Source organism: Gorilla gorilla, chromosome 6 (genome assembly GCF_029281585.2).
Source record: "Gorilla gorilla gorilla isolate KB3781 chromosome 6, NHGRI_mGorGor1-v2.1_pri, whole genome shotgun sequence".
Lineage (NCBI taxonomy): Eukaryota > Metazoa > Chordata > Mammalia > Primates > Hominidae > Gorilla > Gorilla gorilla.
Genome location: NC_073230.2, coordinates 23,969,851 through 23,996,671, shown reverse-complemented (window position 1 = coordinate 23,996,671; position 26,821 = coordinate 23,969,851). Strand labels below are relative to the sequence as shown.

The 26,821-nt window shown below is 40.1% G+C and overlaps 2 protein-coding genes across 2 annotated transcripts in view; one reads left to right on the top strand and one right to left on the bottom strand.

The window, feature by feature from the left end:
• The window catches only part of LRRC72 (leucine rich repeat containing 72), a 54,375-nt gene that overhangs the window by 21,998 nt on the left and 5,556 nt on the right, over positions 1-26,821 (bottom strand). Inside the window, exons 2-5 of the mRNA XM_004045126.3 lie at positions 26,627-26,700; positions 21,515-21,584; positions 2,264-2,345; positions 710-820 (exon numbers count right to left, since the gene is read on the bottom strand). Of these exons, the coding sequence (XP_004045174.2) occupies positions 710-820; positions 2,264-2,345; positions 21,515-21,584; positions 26,627-26,700 (337 nt within the window). The remainder of the gene's footprint in view (positions 1-709; positions 821-2,263; positions 2,346-21,514; positions 21,585-26,626; positions 26,701-26,821) is intronic.
• The window catches only part of SOSTDC1 (sclerostin domain containing 1), a 94,704-nt gene continuing 71,889 nt past the window's right edge, over positions 4,007-26,821 (top strand). Inside the window, exon 1 of the mRNA XM_055347372.2 lies at positions 4,007-4,133. The gene's annotated coding sequence lies outside the window, so the exon portion shown is untranslated. The remainder of the gene's footprint in view (positions 4,134-26,821) is intronic.

Here is a 26,821-nt window from a genome sequence, read left to right as displayed (position 1 = left end):
CTCCCAATTCCTTGGCCGTTGGCAACACTCATCTATTTAAAAACAGTTACCTCTCGGTGTTGCTGTCCCTATAGATGTGCCTACTTGGACACTTACATAAATGGAATCATATGTGTTAAAACTTACTTTTGAGATAAAACCAAAAACAAATTTAAACATGTAAATCCTCTTGCTACTTTTGTCATTTTCATTAGCCATGTGATAGATAGCATTTCACAAACAAAAATTTTTCTATTTGTTGTTTTTTCAAAAGCATATCTTAAAAGACAGTAAGATCTAGCCTTATTTTCAGGAATATCTAATTTTTTTTTTTCTGAGACGGGGTCTTGCTCTGTTGCCCAGGATAGAGTCCAGTGGCGCAATCTTGGCCCACTGCAACCTCTGCCTCCTGGGTTCAAGTGATCCTCCCACCTCAGCCTCTCAAGTAGCTGGGATTACAGGCATGCGCCACCACGCCTGGCTAATTTTTGTATTTTTGGTAGAGGCAGGGTTTTGCCATGTTTCTCAGGCTGGTGTTGAACTCCCGGGCTCAAGTGATCTGCCCACCTCAGCCTGCCCAAGCACTGAGATTACAGGCGTGAGTCACAGTGCCCAGCCTAAATATCTTAGTTATAAACATTGCCTCTCTAATTTTAAACTTGATAAATGGAAAAATGTCTTATGTTAATACTATTTTAATTTATGGCCATATAAAATTGCAAATTGTTACTTAGGATCTTCAGATTTAGCATTCCCTTTAATTCCTTCACTGTTGCATCAATGTTGGTTAGCTCATTGTGGTGTAGCAGGAGTATATGCAATGAAGGCAAATAATGCAGGCCTAAAAAAACAGAATATTTTTACAAGATTTTAAACATTTTTTTCAGTTTATTTTTTTATTGCAAATAAAAGTAAACATTTTTAATGCTAATTAACATGGTAACTAAAAATGAAAACATATGATAGCTGGTTAAAGAAGGAATAACTATTAATAATATATTATAAATTATTATTAAGAATACAATAAGGCATAATTCATATAATTAATTGTGATGTGGGAATAAAGAGTAAATTTCTTTCCACTGTCATTGTTTTCCTTTTTTTTATTTTTATTTTTTGAGGTGGAGTTTCACTCTTGCTGCCCAGGCTGGAGTGCAATGGCACAATCTCGGGTCACTGTAACCTCCACCTCCTGGGTTCAAGGGATTCTCCTGCCTCAGCCTCCCAAGTAGCTGAGATTACAGGCGTCCACCACCATGCCCAGCTCATTTTTGTATTTTTAGTAGAGACGGGGGTTTCACCATGTTGGCCAGGCTGGTCTCGAATTCCCGACCTCAGGTGATCTGCCCGCCTAGGCCTCCCAAAGTGCTGGGATTACAGGCATGAGCCACTGCGCCCGGCCTGTTTTACTTTTTAAAATGTAGCAATGATTTAGTTTGTTTGATTGATTTTGGAGGGGTTATTTTCTTCTTTTTGTTTGGTTTTGGTTTTGGGTTTTTTCCTTGTCAATGCTGCTTAGATTTACAATGCTAGTCAAGGGAAAAATTACTCATCTCCTCCAAATTGCATAGCTAAGTATTTTCTGTACATAACTGGAAGCCAAATATTCAAATCATTTTCATAGATTGTAAATTGTATATTTTCCCACATTTTTAACATAAATGAAAGTGGGATGTGCCTTTTGATAGCCATGTCGTAGCTTCATTGGCAAGATGTTCTTTCTTAGTGGTGCATGAAATCATGATGGGCCTTAAAATTTATGACATTTTGATTCTATGATATATGATATTGAAGAAAAGTGTTTTGTACTGTGCTTCTTTGTATTTCATGATCATGGTATGCCACATGCTTTTATAACTGGCTTGAAATGATCAGTTTTGAGAGTGTTTTGCATATAAAATTAATTCAGGGTCAAAGCAGGAATTTGGCTGGTAGAACATATAGCCAATAAAAAATTTTAAGACTATTTATAAAGTTTTTGTATTTATCAATGCTCCCAACTATTGTTAAAATTTGCTTCCACATGCCTAGTTTATGTCTAAAATACTTGTTAAGATTATTTTACATTTTGAATAAGATATATGGCAATATTAAATTAGAAAAGTAATCTAATGGCACATTTCTTAATATCAAATGTACATTAAAACATTTTAAAAATACATTTCTTAATATATTTTCAACAGAAATGTTAAAACAGATTTTTGTATGTCATTAGCAATTACCATAGTTGAAAGTTATTACTTAATTGAAAATCTATTAAATCAACAGAGAATTTAAGACGTACCTTCTATCTCAAATATTGCATTGTTGTTTAGATATAGTTCTGTCAGACAATAGTTTCTAGTTAGAAATGTTATTCCATGGAGCTAAAAATGAGAGTTAGAGAACAATATACTTTCTATAATAACTGTATATATTACATCAATATAAATAACCTGATATACATAAATAATATATATTTAATTATAATAAGATAATAAAAGCTGACCTTTGCTATTCTTATTTGTGACCTTTTGGTCTGGCTGTAAGTTACATTTGGATTGTCTTTGAGGAGAATGTGATGAAAAGAATATTTTTATCTAACTTAAACCTCTCTTACCACATCTCAACCAAACTTGCTTGCTAGGCTTTCCAAACCTCTGTAACCTGGCCTAGCCCTTTTGCGCTGACAGTATTTCTTCTACTTCTGCTCCATACAGTCTCACTGGATCCGGTTCCATATAGTCTCACTGGATCCGGCACCACTTATCCACCACCTAATATTATCATGTGCCAAGGGCTCTTCCCTTAGATTATGCCGAGGCCATTTCTGCATCTGTAGGAGTCATGACTTCCCTTTGCCTGTATGTCTTTTCTTCTTGGTACACTCGAAATTATTTTTAAGGATTAGCTGTAGGCCAGCAAGGCATACTAAACCGTGCGTGAGTGGCCTGCCGCAGTACGTTTTCACTTGCAGAAATCTGTTGAAACCAAGGGTTGAACTCCTTGTATCTTACTACTTACTGTCTTTTTGCCCTATTGACCCACTTTTTGTTTCTCTAAACTTCTACCTGCTTCAGCACTTTGAGTCAGATTTCCTGGACTCTTTCTTTATGGCCTCATGTATAACCATCTCCTCTTCTCTAGTCCTCTGCCCTTCTAGTAAACAGATCTCAGTTTAGCCATGGGCTCTGTAATCTGAATACACACAGGAGGCAGCTCTGCCAGATCAGGCGCAGTGCTAACAGCTCAACCAGTCACCATCTGCAATTAGAGGGCAAGGCACAGTATAATGCTGTTCATCATTCAGAGTTCATCCTTTTTCACAAAGCCTTTCCTGACAACTCCTATGCTCATGAACGATTCTCATGAACGAGTTACTGATCAAGTATTTAGTACTTTGTGTATACAAGAATATATGTTCCTGACTGTAAATTCTTTTTTTTGTGTTTTCTAAAGCTTATCATAGGAACAATTAATTTTTTTTTTTTGAGATGGAGTCTCTGTCACCCAGGCTGGAGTGCAGTGGCACGATCTCAGCTCACTGCAACTTCTGCCTCCTGGGTTCTAGGTTCAAGTGATTCTCCCACCTCAGCCTCCCAAGTAGCTGGGACTACAGGCACATGCCGCCATACCCAGCTAATTTTTTATTTTTAGTAGAGATGGGGTTTCACTATATTGGCCACGCTGGTCTTGAACTCCTGACCTCAGCTGATCCACCCGCCTCGGCCTCCCAAATTGCTGGTATTATAGGCGTGAGCCACCATGTCCGGCCGGGAACTATTATTATTAGTTAAATAAAAATATTTTGCTCATTGATAAACAGATTCAGAAAAAGGATCCCAACCCATCTGACTTAGTGAGGATTTATTGGACATTTTATTCATGCCCCTCTCAAATCTCAGAAAAGCCTTTTTAGATTTGTATTCGAAGTTTGAAAATTAACTTCTTTGATGAATTTTCTTTACTTTGTTTTTATATTGGCAACATTCACAAATTATGAAGCTATAAAAGGCATATCATGTGCTGTTCATCTGATCGTTCACAGACTCATCTCCACCAAATTATGCCAGCACTCCTCCTGGAGGACCACTAGTAATTTCACCAAATGTTTTGTTATGTCATGAGAGAAGCCGTGTTTCCCCAAGATAGGAGAAACCGTTCAAAGCCAGAAGGTGAGTGTCCCTGTTGGCTCTTTATCGCTTTCTAACTTTTCCCACTGGCCTCCTGGCAGCAATTCGCTGCCTTCTATTCTTCCTCTCACCACTCCCTGCTTTAATAATAGCCACACTTGACATCAGCGTAGGAAAACAATGCCAGTGGAAATCAGAACTTTTTCCTCTCTCTTCTTCCAGTTACCTGCCAACCACACATTAATAGAACTAATTAGCTGAGACTTTAATTTCTCTTGCGTTGCTCATTAAAACAAGAAGAACAGTAATAAACCCGACAGTTTGACCTTGATTATAGAATCATGGTTTTCCCACGAGCATTAACATCCTTGGACCATGATCATAGGGATTATAGGATTGCGGTGTTTGTGAAGGTGAGGGGGAGTGAAGGGAGATAGAGTGGAGTCAAAGCCAAATCATGAGGACCTTGGGGAGCTATTAAAAGATCTTGTTTAGAAGAATGTTATTGCCCAATTAGATTTTAGAAAGAAAATGGCCGATTTACAGGGGATATTAAATACAACGGCAGAAGATGAATAAGGAGGGCGTTTCCCTAATTCGGAAGAATTTGTGGTGGCCCAAAGTAGAGTAAAGGTTGCAGGAGAAGAAAGAATTGGAGGAAATCGAGGTAGTATTTCAAGGTAGAATTCAATAGACATTGCAAGATAGCAAGTTGTTAAAGTCAGGAACATTATAAGATATGCTATTGTCCTGATACTCAGCTATTATTAAAATAAAATGCTATTTATTTATTTATTTATTTTGAGATGGAGTCTCACTCTGTCACCCAGGCTGGAGTGCAGTGGTGCAATCTCTGCTCACTGCAACCTCCACCTCCTGGGTTCAAGCGATTCTCCTGCCTCAGCCTCCCGAGTAGCTGGGATTACAGGCGTGTGCCACCGCACCCAGCTACTTTTCGTATTTTTAGTAGAGATGGGGGTTTCCCCATGTTGGCCAGGCTGGTCTCGAACCCCTGACCTCAGATAATCTGCCCGCTTCGGCCTCCCGAAGTGCTGGGATTACAGGTGTGAGCCACCGCACCTGGCAGTAAAATGTTATTATTATTATCCATTTAGAGAAATCTATATTACTGATTCTCAGGATTGCTGTAGGATTTATATTTAGTGTGGCATTTCACAAATCATATGTCTTAGCTTAGGCTTGGAGCATAGCAAGTGCTCAATAGATGACTATTATTTAACCATTATTATTAATTTTATGGAGCTGGGAGCTTTTATATTTAATGTAAAATACATACAGGTAATCACTAGGGTACTACTAGGTACAAATGTATACCACCATGAATTTAAAATTAAGGAAGAATTCAGGGTTTCTTAATCTCTACAACAACCACATATATGGGACCAAATAATTCTTCGTTGGAGTTGATGGGGCAGGGGCTGCCCTGGGGGTTGTACATTAGCATCCTTGGCTTCTTACTCAGTAGATGCTAGTAGCATACACGTCCCAATCAGAAATGTCTCTAGACATTGTGAAATGCCTCCTGGGAGGCAAAAAACGCCCCCAGTTGAGAAATGCTGATTTAGATGCAAGAGAAGAAAATATATTTATTAAGTGCTTATTATGAGCTGGGCATTAAGCTAGATGTTTTCACAGGCACTATACAATATAATCCTAACAAAAGCCCAATGTTATTTATTTGACCCCCATATGCCCAGTTTACCTAGGAGAAAACCAAGGCTCAGAGAAGTTAAACAACTTTCTCAAGATCCAGAGATCATAAGTAGTAGCAGAGTGAACATTCAAACCCAAGTCTATCTGACTCCCAAACCAAAGATTGGCATATATTACATCATAACTGAGCTCTTTCATTTGGGGAGACTTCTGTCTAAACCATCCAGAAGTTACTAATTTGAAAATATTTTGCAGCATATTAGTTTATCAGATAGAGCACTGGAAAATATTCGATGCATCAATTTATTCCTAGTATTTCAACAATAGCCCCAAAAGGTGTCTAAAATGCATCCAAAAATTTTGACCAGAAATGGAAAGAAGAAGAAATGTAATAATCTCTGAAAACTTTCAAATTGTAAAAATAAACAGAATGTAGCCTTACTAATCTTTACTATAAACTCATTAGGAAGGAGCATATTATTATCTTATTTTAAGATGATGAAACTGAGGCACAGAGAGGTTAAGTAATTTACCCACGATTATACAGCTACTACATGGTAGAAGTGGGTAGGCTTTGACCCAGGCTCGAGTACCTGCTGGAAACCACTGCACTTTACTAACGTTCAGGACAGGAAGCTGAACTGTCCAGCCCAGCTCATTCTCAGACTTGGTTTGAGCCCTGGCCTGCCTTGTTCTACCTACCTGATCTAACTTGACCTCTCAAGTTTTCTGGGTTCTTCTCGACAGTTGCTCTAACCGAGCTGCCATCTCTCAAGCTCGTTTTGAGTTCCAGGCACTGTCCTATCTTTTCCCCACCTCTTAGGTGATGTTCTTATGTTTTTTAAAGAACTTTTCAGCAGAACCTAGATAGATTCATATGGTTACCAATCAATCCAAACTAAAAAGAAGATCCAACACCGGCACTAAGCAGCATCACACACAAGTAACTGCACTTGTTCTTGACTTCTTCCACTCTTCCTTTCAGCATTCCGTTTTCTCCTCCTGGCATCTTCTTAACCTTGGCCATCCCAATGTCCTCTTTTTCTGCACACTTCATTTCCTTTCACGTGCTCTGGAGTCCCATTTCTGCGTGTTCCAGAGGTAAACTATTATATTCTCCCTAAAGATTAATATATTAGCCATCTCAGGGTATTTCTTTTAAATTAGAAGATTATAATCAGTGATGCTGTAATTGTTGATTTTAACATCCCTGAATAGATATGTGTGATCTGAGAAAACTTTTGAATGTTCCTCAAGTTATGCTTCATAACAACTCATTATTATTAGCTTATGAAATCAGCTTTGGGGACTGCGTTGAAAAAACAGATTTTCTCCTCTGCTCTCACACACAACACAGAAGACTTTTTTTGACCAAATGTGTGGGGCTTTTCCCCACATACCATGCAAGCAATTAATTATGCAGCAGACACCAACTGTGTGTCCTCCAGTTGAATTTCTGCACCATCTCCCTGGAGATCGCATCAGATCTCACAGGTTCGGGGCTCAGTCCCACAAGACTGCCCCCCCACCCCACTTCTGATGCCAATTGCAAGCCCCAGGTTGTTTTACCTGTGCTTCTGACCAACTGGCTGTAAATTGGGGTCCCCATTACCCTCTCCTTGAACTTGAAATTTGCTGGAGTGGCTCACAGACCTCAGTGAAACACTTTCATCTACTTTTTTTTTTTTAATAAAGGATATTACAAAGGATACAGATGAAGAGCTGCATAGGGCAAGGTATGGGGGAAGGGATGCAGAGCTTCCATGCCCTCCCCCCGGGTACCACCCTCCAGGAACTTCCATGTGTTCAGCTATCTGGAAACTCTCTGAACCCAGTCTTTTAGGATTTATATGAAACGTTTATTACATAGGCATAATTGATTAAATCATTGGCCATTGGTGATCAATTTAACCTTCAAGCCCTCTCCCCTCCCAGAAGTAGGGCTTCCGGGAAGAAGTCCCAACCTTCTAATTTTGACTTAGTGTTTTTGATGGCCAGTCCCCATCCTGAAGCTGCCTGGGAGCTGCCAACCATCAGTCAATTCTTTAGCATACTAAAAGATGCTTGTCACTTTGAAGATTCCAAGGATTTGGGGAGTTGTATGCCAGGAAATGAGGACTGCGACTAAACATATATTTCATAACATCACAGGGACTATGTCCGTTAAACCCAAATAGTGTCATCAATATAAAGAATGGCTTCAAAAAGTTTATTATTGTTGGCTCGTAGGTGGCCATTTGGTTCTGGTGTCTTCATGTGATCTCTGTCTATGTGCATATGTCTAGTCTCTGGCTCTCTCTGTCCTAGTCTCCTTTTGTTATAAGGATTTTAGTCATATTGCATTAGGTCCCACCCTAATGACCCATTTTAGCTTAATCACGTCTTTAAATGCCCTGTTTCCACATACAGCCACATTCTGAGAGACTGGGAATTAGGGCTCGAACATATGAATTTGAGGGAGACACAATTCAGTTCCTAACAAAAAGCTAACAAAAAAGTCAAACAAATATAAACTCCGGGGAATTGAAGGAAGTATAATCAAGGAAAACATAAAGCTGAATACATGGCTTAGCTCTGAATAGCATACTTTGTCATAACAATATACCAGTGAATATTGATTTAACCAAAATTACAATACAACCACATCAGGAGAATGGGCAAAAGAAAGTATGCATGTGTGTGGCAGAAGTGAGGGCAGGAAAGAGAAAGAATTAAATGCTCATTTCCTTAGTGAAAATTCAATAGCTATTTTCTAGAAGAGCAAAATCAAGAAGCAGCAGCAATACCAGCAAGTGACTTAGAGAAAAGCTGATAAGTAACAAAAGATCACTTAAAAGAATTGAAAGTTGTTGCAACTGGGAAATGACAAGTGAGAGCAGATGTGCGCAACCCTTGCTAACTTAGAGAATTAGCCAATTCTTTCAATTCATATTATATGTTTATATAGCTATGTTAAGAACAACATAAAGAAAAGGAGTAAGGAGGTTGGGTCTTATTGTTTATTCTGTGACTACTATGTGCAAGTTTCTTTGATTAGTACTTTACATTTGTCATCTCATTTATTTTTCATAACAACCCTGGAAGCAGTCAGAAAGAATAAATACCCCGTATTGTCTAAGAAGAACATCGATTTAGAGATATTATGTGATTTATGTTATTAGCTGGTTAGTGATAGAACCATTGCTATACTTCAGTTCTCAGTTCTACACCTTTTTTTATTTTATTTTTTTGAGATAGGGTCTCACTCTGTTGCCCAGGTTGGAGTGCAGTGGTGCGATCACAGTCACTGCAGCCTCACCCTCCCGGGCTCAAGCATCCTCCCACCTCAGCGTCCCAAGTAGCTGGGACTATAGGCACACACCACCATACATGACTAATTTAAAAAATTTTCATAGAGACGTGGTCTGACTATGTTTCTCAGACTGGTCTTAAACTCTTGGACTCAAGCAACCCTCTAATCATGGCCTCCCAAAGTGCTGGGATTACAGGCATGAGCCACCTCACCTGAAAACATCTGTTAATTTAATAACTATCCTTTTCTGGTACTGTAACAGGAATCATTAATGCAGATATAAGTACTTTTCCTTTTATTTTTATCTTTCTAAACATTAATAAAATGTGGAACATAGTTATAACTTTTTGGCTGTGTAGCATCTAAAACTCCTCCCCACAATTCAAGGAATTTCTTATCTAATGAGTCTTGGTGGCAATCAGAAACTACACCCCATTAAACAAGATATTTGCTTTTCCAGACTTCTGGCAGGGAGGGCATGGATTCATGACCTTGATGCACCCACTCTGAACTTCTAATCAAGAGCTATTCACGCGAAGAAGCAGAGACAGTTGAAAGTTAATTCTGGTGATGGTAGAGATGTAGAGAAAAAATATTGCTTTCCATAGCAGTGGAAATGGTGGTAGTGGTGACAGTGGATGTGTCGAGCGGCTGGTGCTGGTGACACCAACAGTACAAGCCACTGCTTCTATTGTTGATTGTTTTTCCACAAACAGTGTTTGTGGAAAGTAGTTCTGTGACATGGTTTTGACCATGGCTCCCTTTGATTTTGAGAACTTTCTGAACTTGATTCTCAAGCTCCATAATATCTATCCAATATCTTTTCGATAAATTATTTTTCTGCTTAAATCGGCCAAAGCATGCTTCTGTCATGGAAATTCTGTTACCTTAACTAGTACTCATGCAGAGAAATATTCTTAGCCATAATGTCCAATAAACAGAAACTGACATTTTCAAATGAACAAAAAGTAAAATACTAAACAAAATATTATCAACTTGCCTTCCTCAAATTTATAACTGGTGACCAATTACATGCCATTTGGATTCACTGACAAAATGAAAATATTGTATTTATGAGAAAATATTAGAGTTTTTATTTACTCATTCTTCCACTCAGCAAACATTTGCTGAGCATCTACTATGTGCCAGACTCTGTGCTAAGTTCTGGGGGAACAGCCATGAAGAAAATAGACAAAATTCTCTGCTTTTATTGTAGTAGGGAAAGATTAAATAAATAATACATACAATGAGTAAATTATATATTATGACCTAAGTTGATAAGTGCTATGTGAAAAAAATGAAGCTTGGAGATTGCGTTGCAGGATCTTTGGGGTACTGCTTCACCAGCTGGAAACCTCTGTGGCCAGTGGCACCTTTGCCTGAGTTTTGCTCTGGCCTGCTGGGCTGGTTCTGCCCACTCAGCCTGGAAGGCTGTGCTCAGCTCCTGCTACCAGCTTGGATCCCATGCCTGTCAAGAGTGAGCCAGGCACAGAGCACTGAGGGGTGTGTGAGCAAGTGTGGGGTCCAGCCGGCTGTGGCAGGACAGGCAGTTCCAGGGGTTGGCATGGGCACCAGCTTGCTGTGAGGCTGTGGCTAGGCCAGGTGTATCAAAAGCAGCTTCCACGACTGACACTGGGGAATGCGGTGTGTGCTCAGAAGCTTGAAGATGCCAGGAACTGCAGATCCCTAAAGAGGGTGTTACAGCCCTGGCTTGGGGAGCTCCTAGGTCTGGGTTCCCCAAAGGGCCTCAGCTCTTCTCTCCTCTCTTCTCCCCTTCTCTCTTCTCTCCTTCTTGTCACCCACAACGTGGCAGGCAAGGGGTGTGTTTTCAGCCCTGTTTGTATTATGGCTCTTTTAGCCCCGCCATTCAGCAGGTCTCGAGTTCTTGTCCTACATCCAGGAAGAATGAGGTACACAGACAACTGGAGGGTATGCAAGACAAAGGGGAGATTTACTGAGCAATAGAATACCTTAGAGAAGACCTGCAGTGGGCAGCTCCTGTCCATAGCAAGGGTGCCCCAACAAGTGTCCAGCTCTCAGCAGAGAAGATAGCTCCTCTCTGCAGCTGGTCGTCCTGTTGTCTCTTCAAGTCTGGCTGAGTTTAGGGATTTCATGGGCCTTAGAGGGGAGGAAGTGCTTGCTGATTGGTTCATGGGCAGCCACGGGCAGGCCCAGAAAAGGTACCACAAGTTTTCACTCTGGTCCATGGGACTGGCACCCCAGCCCTCAGCCTTTAGGCCCTTTCCAGCTTGAAGGTGGGGCTTCATTGGGGACCTGCCCCCCTCTGCCCAGGAGCCTGTGTGCCTCCTGCCGCTGTTCATGGAGCTGAGGTTGTTCATGCCAAGGGGCACCTGCAGGCCAGTGCCGAGCTGCCTTCAGCTCCCCTTTAGCCTCTCTCCCATGCTTCTTGGCGCCCAAAGTCTGGAGGGGGCCAAGGTGGCGGGGGGCTGGCATACCAGCATTGCCTCAAGTGTGTGTACCCCCAGCCAGGTTGTGACAGTGCCCAGGCTTGGGCTCAACTTTACTCTGTTATTGGAGTGGGTGCTGACAGCAGGGAGAAGCCAGACAGCAGGAGGAGGCACTTCTGAGCCTGCAGGCATAAGAGGGGCCTTCCTGGGTCCCGAGAGTGCAGGGAGATGCCTGGGTCCACAGCAGCAGTTTGGGCAGCTGCAGCTGTGCCTAGGAGGATGGGGCTCCTGCCTGCTCCCAGATCCCAAGAGCACAGGGGTGCCCAGGTTGCAGCCATGGCTTGGGCAGCTGTAGTTGTGCCTGGGGAGCTCCTGCCATCTCTGTGGAGCATGGCACCACCTCAGTCCCAGCTCTGCCTTGGGACTCCTCTCTGCCCCCCACTCCATGCCCAACCACACTGCTCCTCCACCAGTGGGTGACTCGGCCTGGCCCCATTGCAGCAGCTCCCAGGGTGGTGGGCTCTGGTGGGGTCTCCCAGGGGTGGGCTCCAGGGCCTTTCCACCTCCCCTCCACGTTTTCCTGGCTGTATCTTCAGCTGGGTAATCACAGGTTCCCAAGACACAGCAAGGAGTGAGGTTAAGGCCACAGTGGAGGCTCTGGGCCTGGGAGCGGGTCCTGCCTGGCTGTGCGAGGGTGGAGGTGGTGCAGTTGGCTGCCTTGGGGATGCAGGGCACAGGGGTCCCACTGCCACCGCTGCTGCTCCCAGAGCTGCTCCTGCTGCCACTGTCCATACCTCCCTGCTGCAGCTGGTATAATGGCAGCAACTGCTCCAGACGGCCTGCCGCCACCATCAGTTGGAAGTGGTAGAGTGAAGTAGTGTTACATTTTAGTGGGGTTGGGCAGAGTAGGCCTTGTGGAGGATGCAATGTTTGAATAGACTGTTGATCACAGGAAGGGAGAGGGCCACTGCAATATTTGTAGGAACAGCACTGGGGACAAGCCAGTGCACAGGTCCAGTGCACACCCCAGTGCCTGGGGTGGCTAAACCAGAATAAGCCAGCGAGAGATGGCAGGTAATAAGGTCAGACAGAGAACCAGAGGCCCAGTGTGTACAGGACCTCGTTGGTTACTGTAAGAACTTGGCTGAATGTAGCAGGAAACCACCAGAGGTTTTGAGCAGAGGAGTGACATGTTTTCACTTAGGTTTCCACAGATCACTCTGTCTGCTGTATTGAATGATTCTCAGTGGAGGTGGGGGGAATTTTGCCCCCCAGGGAGCATTTGACAATATCTAGAAATATTTTTGTTTGCCACTCCTTGGGGGCATCTCCTGGCATTAATGGGTAGAGGCCGAGGATGCTGCTGAGCATCCTAAAATGCGCAGGAGACTCCACCACCAAGAATTATCCAGGTCAAAACGCAATAGTAGCAAGGTTGAAAAACCGTAGGGGCAAAGTCCCATACATAGACCAGTGATTAAACGACATGATGAAATTCTGAAAAATTCTGTACTTATGTGTTAATTAAAACGGTATGTTATTGTATGTTTAGTACTGAAATCCTAATATTTACTAAATTTACATAGAACATGAAACATTAGTTGGGAAGCATTTTAATAATATACCCTAAATTATATAGGAGTAAAAAAGAAACATTTCAATATATTTTTAGAATTTCTAAGTTGATTTTTATGGTGTTCTTATCCAATAAATTAAAACAATGCATTCATTTCTATCTTAGTTTAAAATATAATATACGGTACTTACACAGTCCATACCTTAAAAATATTCAAAAGTAACTATTTTTAACCAATCCAGACTTTCATTCTCATGTTTTTCCCTCTCTTTTCCAACATACTAAAATATTTCTACCTGCTCTTTCCAAAAATAGGTTATATTTTTTGGTTAAATCATTAAAATCCATAACTAGATATGTATTGTACATATCTTCAAATTTCACAACCATGCGGTGAAGTGTTATTTAGTTTATTTATATTGATTTGCTTTTTAAAGAAGTTTTAAAATATGGAGTAAAATATAATTTTTTCAACAAAGTTGACACAAGGATATAATTAATGTTGCCTTAAGGTAACAGAAACACGTAAGAGCCCAAAATATATGGAATGTATGCTAATTCATTTTGTTTTTTTAATAGCTCTTACATCCTACAGTGGAGTTTGTACTGCTCTAAATAGTTTTTTGGAACAAGGTATTGTATGTATAAATGAATAAACAAATACATATACCCAAACTTAATATAGAAATAAATCTGATTAAAGAGGCCAACAGAAATTCCATGATACAAAGCACGTTGTAAAGCTACCTGAAAAAGTACAGCCATTCAAAGAATTCTTTATCAAATATTTGTAACCGCACATTAAAAATAATTAATTCAATTTCCAAAGTATGATTTGCTAATTTTATAAACCAATATTCCTTCCTAAAATACATAAATTTGTGCTATTTGCTGAATTCTCAATATGGGCTTCATGTCTAGGAGCTAGGAAATCATAACAGTATCGAAGATTGAGCCTAAGATGTTTCTTAAAACATTTACTCTTTATTTTTATTTTATTTTACCTTAAGTTCTGGGATACGTGTGCAGAGCGTGCAGGTTTGTTACATGGGTATACATGTGCCATGGTGGTTTGCTGCACCTGTCAACCCGTCATCTAGGTTTTAAGTCCTGCATGCATTAGGTATTTGTCCTAATGTTAAAGCATTTATTCCAAATCTGACCATTCTCTAGTCAGTTAGTGTGAGTGATGTTATTATAAATGTCTCAATTATTCTTTAGATAATGATGTTTATAAACAATGACTTCGCCAGAAGCGTCCTTTTATGTAAATTGAATTTATAAAATGTATTAACCATTGGTTTTTGCTGCACAGCAGAAACCCAGATTCCATTTTGAATACTTGCTTGGTGAGGCATTAGACAGGTTCTTCATCTGAGACAAAATGTAATATACCAAGCTACTGTCGTACTTCCAGAAATAGAAGGATATTAACATTGTGGCACCAATATTATGAATGCATAGTCATTATTGGACATCCATAAAAGAAAATTTTTGAAGTAATGAGCAAAGACAGAAGATTATATGTATGTGCCATATAAATTGTTGTGTAAAATATAGGTCACTTAGGTAATTTATCTGAGCCTAACTCAACCTTTCATGAGAGGCTGGAAAGAATGAATTCATGGACCTGAAATTCTCTGGGTCAGACTTGTTAGAGAATGAAACGAGGAAGGGAGACTTTAGACCTAAGAGCAGCTGCCTCCCACTAATTATGTCAGCGGGTGTTAGGAAAACATGATCTCAAAAAGGAGGAGATGCAGCACTAATGAATATCTATGTAATATGAAGCTAAACAAGCCCTCACAGAGCATAAGGAAAGAACTAGAGTTGCCAAAGCAAATCTAGGAAAGCTAGGATGTTGGAGGTCCTTAGAAATAAACTTGTGCTTTTTCATCAGCTGGTTCACGTTTGGACCAGAAGCTCAAGTTTTATCACCCACTAGATAATGATTTGAAGAAATATGCACCCTTCCAGCATACTAGGCTTCAAATTTACCAAATTATATTCATTGCCTTCAAAGACAACTGTGTTGTCTCATTCCAGGCAGCTATCAAATACAATGTACTTGCTAGGAGCAGAGCCACTCCCTTTACCCTTCCTAATTTTATCTCTAGAGCAGGGGTAATCACATTTATTGTTGTATTGTGTAGCAGCCTAATGCAAGTACAGAATAAGCTATATCCAAATAGGATGCTTTTGGCTCCAAGTAACTTTTAAGCCCAACTCAAATTGGCAAATAAAGAAACATCATTAATTTTCTCTCATATCACCACGTGCAGAAGTTGTGATAGCCTTAGTCTTGGCATCTCCATGAAGCTCTGGGCTCTGCCTTTCTCTAAGTGCTGGCTTCATCAAGTTCATAGGATAGTTACTTCCTGCCTTCACATCCAGGTAAGAAAACATCCAGAAGCAAAAGTACTCTTCTAGTACTCTCTTTTAGGAATAAGAGAGGCTCTCCCAGGAACCTCCCAGCAAATGTGCCCTTATGTCTCTATTACAATTAGGTTAGATGCCTGTTGATTGACTAATCACCCGCCAGAAGAGTGGGATTATTCTAGTTGGCTTAGACAGTTCAGGATCCACCCATGGACCTAAGTGGGGCCACCTATTTAGAATGGAGGAGGGGTATGTACCAAAACTCAAATCCAAATTCTGTTGGGCAGGAAGAAGGAAAGAATAGACACGAATGGACAACAAATAATGACCTCATATACTTCAATAAATATTGTGGGTTGAATAAGTGAATGAACAAAAAAAATGCATTCCCTTTATTTTACTCCTTTTGCCTTATTTATTCCTAAATAGAGGGTAGCTAAAATATTCACTAATGTAAGAATAATGCTGGTCAGGATTTCAGATCATTCTTAACAATGTGTTAATGTGTTATAACTCTAAATATATTCATATCTCAGGGCAATGTTTTTCACAAATCTCTATATCATTTCTACAGTGGCATAGTTTCCTCTTAGTGGTCAAGCTAGTATAATCTAGATTTTAAAGAAAACTCATAATTAAAATTTTATATGTAAACTTTGATGAAATATTATAATAGTTAATATGCCTGTTAGAGTTTGCGATCTGAATAAGACTTTAATTTTTGATGGAGTATGAACACTTAGGCAGCTTAGCACCCAGTCAATTACTGATCAATAAGAAAACTCACATTAGCTTATTTACTTATCCCATGACCACTCAGAAGCTGTTTTGGGTATGAAATCCTTTCAGTACTACACGGACTAAACCAGTCTCTTTCATAAAGAACAAATTAAGTGATAGTGATTTTAGAAATGTGAAAGGAAAATAAATCTCAGGACCCCAATAGCACTAAGCCAAAGGGAAAAATCAAACTAGGAACCACTTAGGGCAAACCTCCCTCATATTCTATTCCTAAAAAAGATAGCTACTAAGATAAAAAAGCTACACACCTCTCTCACAATTTGTCCACAGGGAAATTCTTTGGGGACAAAGGACACACAGGACTCAAAGTCCTTCCTCTGCTCACTGAGATAGATGTATATCTGATTGCTTCCTTTGGAAAGGCTTATCAGGAACTCAAAAGAATGCAGCCATTTGTCTTTTATCTACCCATGACCTGGAAGCCTCCTTCAGGTCACAGGTGGAAAATTGATCAAAGTCTCCTCTCCCTAAAATGCATAAAACCAAGCTGTGCCTGGACCACCTTGGGCCCATGTTGTCAGGACCTCCGGAGGCTTTGTCACAGGCACGTGTCCTTAACCTTGGCAAAATAAACTTTCTAAATTGATTGAGACCTGTGTCAGATATTTGGGGTTCACAGAAATAATATAGTTTGTTGCATATAAATAATCAAGCACGAGAAAAAATTCAGCCTTTTGTTGTATTCCTTTCCTGCCCCACCCCTTCAAAAACAAAAGAAAGTAAAACAGTGGATGGTGCATGCGATCCCTTTCTAAGTGCAGATGCATCTGCAAGTCCATTTTGTGAATATTCAATGAGTAGTTGGAAGTCAGATGATATCCATTCCCAGAAATATTCCAAAAAAATTATAAAATCACTAATTATACCTCTCCCTTCTAGACATTGGTACATGCTCTTTCCCTCCAAACTGGACACCACGGGAACACACAGTAAAAACAGATAGTCACTTTTGCCATGCCTGATGATTTTCATCTTTTTCTAACAGAAGTCGCGCACTGTGACCGAGGACAAGTTTTGGCTGTGTGTGTGTGTGTGTGTCTGTGTGTCTGTGTGTGTGTGTGTGTATGTGTGTTTTTGAGATGGAGTCTCGCTCTGTCACCCAGGCTGGAATGCAGTGGCACAATCTCGGCTCACTGCAACCTCCACCTCCCGAGTTCAAGCAATTTTCTTCCTCTGCTTCGCGAGTAGCTGGGATTACAGGTGCCCGCCACCACAACCAGCTAATTTTTGTATTTTTAGTAGAAACGGAGTTTCACCATGTTGGCCAGGCTGGTCTTGAACTCCTGACATTGTGATCCATTCGCCTCGGCCTCCCAAAGTGCTGGGATTACAGGCATGAGCCACCGTGCCCAGCCAGCAGTATGCTTTTTTAAAAGCATTTTGAATTTGTATGCCCTAAAGTGGAGTGTGCACTTTCCATTCCAGCTGTTAGCTGCCTGGACCTTGAAGGTATTTGTGTTTGTTCTCCTAGAAATTATTTCAAGCTTATGAGATTTATGCTTATAGTTAGTACCAAAGCACTTTCATTTTCCATTTTCCACTTAGTTGGTGTTTAAAAAGACTAAGAATGAAATAAAATATTGAAATATTGTTATAAACATGGCTGTTTACAGATTCAGTGCTGAGATCTGGACTTACTACTTGACAGGCAGATGACTATTGAAAACTCAAATTATTTCTTTTGTCAGCTAGTGTTTGAAAGTCTACATTCAAAATGCTAAGATTGGGTTATCAATATACTGTATAATGAACAAATACAAGCTGTCGGAAGATGAATTTTTGAAAGTTGCAAACAACCTAGTCACTAGCTTACTGTAATGATTGTCTGGGTTTGAATTTTAGTTCAGTCTTGCTCTTTTGCTTGGAAAAAGCTTTGAGTCCAACACTCAGGCCCTTACTGTGAGGGAGGGGTGGGAGAACACTGCCTCCTTAACCCTAGCCTTTAAGAGAAACTTCAACAGCCACACTTGGTGATCTTGAGACGTGTTCCCTCATTTGGGGGCATGGTGGCCTGGTGCCTGACACTTCCTGAGGAAGTTAAATTAGCTTGGATAGTGTATTAGTCCATTTTCACACTGCTATAAAGAACTACCCAAGACTGGGCCATTTATAAAGAAAAGAGGTTTAATTGACTCACAGTTCCACATGGCTGGGAAGGCCTCAGGAAGCTTACAGTCATGGTGTAAGGCAAAGGGGAAGCAAGGCACCTCTTACATGGTGGCAGGTGAGAAAGAGCATGAAAGAGGCAGTGCCACTTTTAAAACCATCAGATCTCATGAGAACTCATTCACTATCATGAGAACAGCATGAGGGAAACTGCCCCCGTGATCCAATCACCTCCCACCAGGTCCCTCCCCTGACACATGGGGATTACAATTTCAGATGAGACTCAGGTGGAGACACAGAGCCACACCATATCATTTTGCCTCTGTCACCTCCCAAATCTCATGTCTTTCTCACATTTCAAAACTTAGTCATGCCTTCCCAACAGTTCCCCAAAGTCTTAACTCATTCCAGCATTAACCCAAAAGTCCAAGTCCAAAGTCTCATTTGAGACAAGGCTAGTCCCTTCCACCTATGAACCTGTAAAATGAAGAGCAATTTAGTTATTTCCAAGATACAATGGAGGTACAGGCATTGCGTAAATGTTCTCATTCTAAATGAGAGAAATTGGCCAAAACAAAGGGTCACAGGCCTCATGCAATTCAGAAACCAGGTGGGGCAGTCAGTCATTAAATCTTAAAACTCCAATATCTCTTTTGACTTCATGTCTCACATCCAGGGCATGCTGATGCAAAGGGTGGGCTCCTATGGCCTTGGGCAGCTCTGCCCCTGTGGTTTTTCAGGGTACAACCCCCACAGATGCTTTCATGAGCTGGCATTGAGTCCCTGTGGCTTTTCTAGGCACATGGTGCAAGCTGTCAGTGAAGCTACCATTCTGGGGTCTGGAAGATGATGGCCCTCTTCTCACAACTCCACTAGGCAGTGCCCCAGTGGGGACTCTGTGTGGGGGCCCCAACCTCACATTTCCCCTCTGTATTGCCCTAGTGGAGGTTCTCCATAAGAGCTCCACCCTTGCAGCAGACTTCTGCCTAGACATTCAGGCATTTCCATACATCCTCTGAAATCTAGGTGGAGGTTTCCAAAGCTCAACTCTTGTCTCTTCTGTGCACCTGCAGGCCCAACACCATGTGGAAGCTGCCAAGGCTTGGGGTTTGCACCCTCTGAAGCAACAGCTCAATCTGTACCTTGGCCCCTTTTAGCAGCTGGAGCTGGAGTGGCTGGGAAGCAGGGCGTCAAGTCCTGAGGCTGCACAGAGCAGCGGGGCCCTGGGCCTTTGATGCCCTGAAGATCTCTTACATGCCCCGGAGACATTCTCCCCATTGTCTTGGCTATTAACCTTTGGCTCCTCTTTACTTACACAAATTTCTGCAGCTGGCTTGAATTTCTCCCCAGAAAATGAGTTTTTCTTTTTTACCTAACGGTCAGGCTGCAAAATCTTCTAAGCTTTTATATTCTGCTTCCCTTTTAAATAAAAGTTTCAGTTTCAGATAATCTCTTTGTGAATGCATATGACTGAATGCTTTCAGAATCAGCCAGGTTATGTCTTGAACACTTTGCTGCTTAGAAATGTCTTCCACCAGATACCCTAAATAATTTTCTCAAGTTCAAAGTTCCACAGGTCTCTAGGTCAGGGGCACAATGCCACCAGTCTCTCTGCTAAAGCATAGCATGAGTGACCTTTACTCCAGTTTCCAATAAGTTCCTCATCTCCATCTGAGATCACCTCAGCCTGGACCTCATTGTCCATATCACTATCAGTATTGTGGTCAAAACCATTCAACAAATCTTTAGGAAGTTCCAAACTTTCCCATGTCTTCCTGTCTTCTTCTGAGCCCTCCAAACTGTTCCACCAACCTCTGCCTGTTACTCAGTTCCAAAGTTACTTCCACATATTCAGGTTATCTTTGTAGCAGTACCCCACTCTGCCAGTGCCAATGCTCTGTATTCGTCCATTTTCACACTGCTATAAAGAACTCCCTGAGACTGGGTAATTTATAAAGAAGACAGGTTTAATTGACTCACCATTCCACATGGCTGGGGAGGCCTCAGGAAACTTACAGTCATGACAGAAGGTGAAGGGTAAGCAAGGCACATCTTACATGGTGGCAGGTAAGAAAGGGAGCAATGGAGGAAGTGCCACTTTAAAAACCATCAGATATTGTGAGAACTCACTCACTATCATGAGAACAACATGGAGGGAACCATCCCCATGATCCAATCATCTCCCATCATGTCCGTCCTTCAACATGTGGAGATTACAATTTGAGATGAGATTCGGGTGGAGACACAGAGCCAAACCATATCTGGTAGCAACTGGGATGTACCAACCCTCTTGGCCTCTGATTGCAGAACAAAGATATGTGAGTCTGAGGACCAGGTACGTTGACCTGGGGCACTGTATAAGGGATTCTGCACATGAGGGTGATTTGCCAAGGCCAAAAGACCCTCAGTTTTAAGTAACCCTGGGATAAAGGTGAGGTGAGCCAGGAGTGGCCAGTGAAGAGGAGTCAGTGTTGGAGAGGCCTAGCAGAGGAACTTCTGAATAAGCCATAACGGGAAGGATCAACTTTGAACATCTGTTAGTACTATAGGGTACAAAGCAAAGAACTTTGCTTCTCCCTTGCCTTTTTGCTACTACAACACCACCCCATTCCATACCAAACCTGGAGAAGGCTGAAGTGGAGATAAGAAGGAAGGAAAACAGCCAACCATGGCTTTCTAGTTAATAAAGAAGGCAGGTGGCCCTCTGCAGTCAGCCATAGCTGGATATAGATGGGGGCATATCTCATTTGTGATTGAAGATGGACAGTTGGCTATTATACTCTTATTTATGAACTGGGACTATGACTATGACTCAATGGGCTGTAAGATTTTGTATTACCTAAGAGAGATGAAAAAGGTTATGGGGCTGCCCAGGTTTTCTTTCAGGAGCCTAAGTAGGAATAGCTTCCACTAAGTGGATTTGATAGGACGTGGGAGACAAAAGTAAAATTGCAATTTGATAGCACCTCACAGATTGCCCTTATTCAATGTATCTCGTGTGTGTATATGTGTATGTATACCAAATACATATATATATGTACCAGATGTATATGTTTTATATTGGTTTCTTAGCTCAATTTAAATTTTAAGCAAAAATTTTAATACTTTTAAAGATTAGCTCTATTAGGAATATAAAATTAAGATAGTAGTTTAATTTTAGTAATTGAAAGATAAAATAAAACACTACCTTGTTATGATGAAGCCATAAGTATTTTAATTTTTTAAACCTAGAAAGATCAATGACCTCTGTCAGTTCCCTGGAAAGAAAAAAAAATGTGAACATTAGCAACAATTAGTTCACACATAGGTAAGTCTGGGCATGTAGTTAGTATGGCTTCGTAGTAACTAGAAAGGCCTCTCTTTGTCCTTTCAAAATTATTGGCACACTCACTTGCTTATTTCAGAAATTCCATCATTATAACTTCATTCACTTGGATTAAGATTTTGTCAGCTAGTTGAAGCTAATACTTGAAAGGGAGCACTTTATCACATTAGCAAAAATTTACACCTCATTATGGCTGAATTTATTGGAACCTTAATTCAAAACAAGTTTTACTGGGGAGAGGACAAAGGAAAAAAGTGAAGCTGATACTGTACTTTCAAGTAAATGTGGGAAATGTAGCTGGGTCCTGCTTCAATATTGTCTGTGGGGTTATTAGTGTGGGGCAATAACCTTGAAGTATTTGGCCAGACTGGACTCAGATGGAAATTGCAGGACACCAAGAGACAGACACTGTGTGAAGTGCTTTATTCTCCCTTTATTTATTAATTATAGGATTAAAATATTACCCACTTCTCTTGATCTGTGTGAGATTCCACCTATCCAAGTGGTCTTGGTTCTTGTTGCTCAGGCAGCTCACTCATCAAAGGGGCAGATGTGGGTTTGGGAGAGGGCACTGCCTGAGGATAGTTGGTCATTTGATTGATGTGGCCTGGAGTAGTTGGATCTCTTATTTCTCAGGGCAGAAATTGTGGAACCCAAGTAAGTATACGTGTACGTATCTGTTTATTTATCAAATGCTTATAGATCACGTATTGTGTGCCAGGTACTTTTCAAAGCATAAAAATATCAATATTTATTATTATTACAGATATTAATTCATTTATGGTAAAATTTTATCACAATTATTTTTAACCTTGGGACACTGAAGGACTAATATTTTTCTAATTTTTATAAAAACATACATTTTTTGAAAGCGTGCAACCATTTCTAAACAAAATAAACCTTTTTTTGCCAACTTTTTATATTGAAAAATGTCAAACCTGAGAAAAGAAGGAATAGTACAATGACCACTTGTATAACCATCGTAATTTTTAACATATTGTCACATGCTCATACTATCTATCTAATTTATATATTTATTGGTTGATAATTTTCTTGGCGAATCATTTGAAAATAAAGTTGCAGGCTTATTGCAGGTGTCTCAGCTTAAGGAGTTCAGCATGTGTATCTCCTATATCAGGGCATTGTCCTGTGCAACCACCATACCATCCTCACACCTAAGAAGATGAAATTGAATTCAGTAATGTAATCTAATATGCCATTCATATTCAAATTTTTCCCTGTTGTTCCTACATTTTTTTTGGTTTATTTAAATCCTGTATCCCATTAACATTCATGCATTGCGTTTTGGGGTGGTATAACCTTTGAGTCTTTTTAAAGGTAATCATCTTCTTTCCTTTTTCTCCCTTAACATTAGTTTTTTTGGGCTGGGCGTGGTGGCTCATGCCTCTAATCCCAGCACTTTGGGAGGCTGAGGTGGATGGATCACCTAAGGTCAGGAGTTTGAGACCAGCCTAGCCAACATGGTGAAACCCCATCTCTACTAAAAATACAAAAATTAGCCGGGTGTGGTGGCACATGCCTGTAATCCCAGCTACTTAGGAGACTGAGGCAGGAGAATCACTTGAACCCAGGAGACAGAGGTTGCAGTGAGCCGAGATCGTGCTATGGCACTCCAGCCTGGGTGACAAGAGCAAAACTCCATCTCAAACAAACGAACAAAAAAACCAGAAAACATTAGCGTTTTGGAGAGTCCAGGATAATTGTCTGGTAGAATGTCTCACATTATTGATTTTTTGGATTGTTTCCTATTGATCAAATGCAAGGAAGATCACGTCTACTTCTCAATTACATGGGTGGTAATTACTGAATCACATAAGGATCCGAATGATGTCAGTCTGCCCCACTCTTGATGAAGCTAAATTCAGTCATTTGGTTAAGAGGGTATCTGCCAGTTCTTGCCACTGTAAAAGTACAAATTTTATAATTGGAAAGTCATACATGAGGCAAATATCTGAGATCATGTGTGTATCTTGCTCCCTGACAACTCTTTACTCAATAACTTTAGCTTCAATTGATGATCCTTACCTGAGCCAATAGATTTGGGATTATAAAAAATGATTTTCCTAATGTTCTTATTCTTTTAACATTTATTAGCTGCTATTCTCCTGTAATGAACATCTGTTCCCTCCTCTTCTATCTCATTCATTCTCCTCCCCACCTTCCCTGAATTTTCAAGAGTTTTTCACTTAATCCTTTATCACTTAAAACAATTATCAAATTCTCCCTTATAAAAGACATTTCAAGCAGAATTGTGTGTCTCTTTGATATGTACCATTAGTTTTTGAGCACTTCTCTGGCACAACTAAGTATTTCAGACTCTTCCAAAACAACTTTTTTTTTTTTCTTTTTTAGAAAGGGTTTGGCTCTGTTGCCCAGGCTGGAGTACAGTGGCTCCATCTCGGCTCACTGCAACCTCCACCTCCTAGGTTCATGCGATCCTTCCACCTCAGCCTCCTAAGTAGCTGGGACCACAGGTGCATGCCACCACACCTAGCTAATCTTTTGTAGAGACAGGGTTTCATATGTTGCCCAGGCTGGTCTCAAACTCCTGGGCTCAGGTGATCCACCTGTCTCAGCCTCTCAACGTGTTGGGATTATAGGCGTAAGCCACCATGTCTGGCCTCAAAGCAATTTTTAGTAGGAAATTTGCACAAATAATAATTCATTCTCCTCTCTCACTGTATATATGTAGCTTATTTCAGGGAAAGAGTACTTGGACCTTGGGGCACCCTAATTATTGCATGGGGCGATAGTGAGAGTACATTAACTTCATCTGTTCCTATGGTAAATAATAAAGAAATCATTACATGGCTACATCAGAGTATCTCATGCCCCACTCAGAGGATTTCCCATAAAAGTTATTTTATTTTATTTTATTATTTTATTTTATTTTTTGAGACTGAGTCTCGCTCTGTCACCCAGGCTGGAGTGCAGTGGCGCGAAAGTTGTTTTAATACACTAAAACTTTAAAGTATTAACTGTGTCAAGTTACTGTCATTAATTTTTTCTTGTAGCGGTAATATCAATGTTGAATTTTCATTGATTAGGTAATGTAATAAATTCATTTTTCATTTTTATTTTTTAAAAAACTTTTACAAGCCCACATCTGATATCATATAAATTCACTTTTCAAGGGTACTTTAACTCTTTCACGTCAGAAGGGTTTATTCTGCACATAAACCTGTCCTAAATCAATAATGGGCCGTTACATTATACAGTGAGGCCAGTCAAAGGATAATGAGAGGTAATTCTACTAATGATGGCTATGACTCATGCTGACAATAATTATCAACATCTTGTTACAATGTATGTTCTCCATGATCACTCAAGAACACATCAATAAGATGCTTTCCATTTCCCAGAGTCAAGAGAAACTTGGTAAATAATTCAGTATACCAGTGTATTGGCATCTGGACTGGGAAATAGTTTTTGTCCACAGCTGGATGAAATGGTAACTTAGTGTCCTTAAAATGTAAAAGGTGTTATCCTTCTCACAAGGAGTCGATTAATTATCTACTGTCAGGTGATCAATATCTCAAATTTCTAGTATTTTAAAGCTACTCTTATTATCTACTTACTGTAGTGATCAATAGTATACAATTGTCAAAATCATGAAAGATGCAATCTTTTGACCACATGAAGTATTTACTGTTATTTTAAAACTAACTGACCTATATCGAGAGGCTCAAAGCATGACCTTAAATGTGTCAGAATGCTCTACCATACCTGTTCCATACGAAAAAATATATTTTTAAACATTTCAAACTGGTTATCAATTTATTCCTTTACTACCAAGAGATTCAGAGCCATTACAAAGGTAAACACTTTTCTCTGTACTGATTAACATATTTATTTATAATAAAATAAATATGTTTAATAATAAAGGATTTCCCCAAATCACTAGAAATAAGTGATTAAATTTGTTGATAAACTAAGGCATTTTCTTTACAAGAAGCTGAGTTCCAAAGATTACATATGAGCAAAAATATGTCAAGCCTATTTAAAAATAATACACAGAATTCAGAGGCATTAAAAAGCACAAAGTAAGGGGGACAAAATGTAGGAATAGGGTCATTGCGCTTAAAATGCAAACTTCAGTGTCACTTATCGGCCAGTGAGAACTGTGGTATCAGAGTCTAATCTTATTTATAACTCCCTTTTCCTCTCATACCTGGGTTCTATCTCATTCTACTCTAGAGAAAAACCCAATTTGTTGTCTGCCACCTTGGGGAGTTCGAGTGGAATCAAAGTGGTCTGTTGATATAAGAGAGGGATTTTTCTACTTACCAGTAAAATTGGTATGGGGATTGGTAGAGGTTGTAGTATAATGGAGGTCATTATCATAGTATGTGGTATAATGATTCCTAATAATAGTAATAATGTTAACCATACTAATACTCATTGAGTGCTTGCTGTGTACCAGTAACTTTGACTAACTTTTACTAACTCACCTAAGCTTCACAACAACCCTGAGAATGAGGTAGTATAATTATACCCAGGGAATAGCGTTGCCAGATAAAATACAGGATATCGGGCTACATTTGAATTTCACGGAAACAGTGAATTTTCCAACTACTATGTGGGACATATTTATACTAACTAAAATTATATTCGTTGTTTCTACGAAATTCAAATTCAACTGGATGTCCTATATACTTATTTGTTAAATCTGACAATCCTAATAGTGAGGTTATATGACATACCCAAGATCACCCAGCTGGAAGAGACAGAGTTGGGATTCAAACAGCCTGTCTCCATAATTTTTTTTTTAATCAATTTCAGTATCTTGTCTCTCCAATAGAAAACTGTGGATTCCAGGAAGTGGTAAAATAATTGGAGTCCTACCCAGTCCTTGAGGGGGTAAAATGGAAAATAACATTTGAATCTGTGAAACATTTTAACATGATCATGATAACATGATACTGTTTCATTTTTTATGTTAAGTACACTTACTTTTTAGAAAGGAACAGCTCAAAGACATCAGCATCCCTCTTGTGGCCACATATCTTTAGCTGATCTTCAACTGCCTGATAACATATAATTAATCTGTCAAACTACATTCCAATGAACAAAAATGCTGAGGCATTTGCAGTCAATAACAATAATGTCTACAAGAAGATCAAAAGAAAGGTGAATATGGAGGTAACC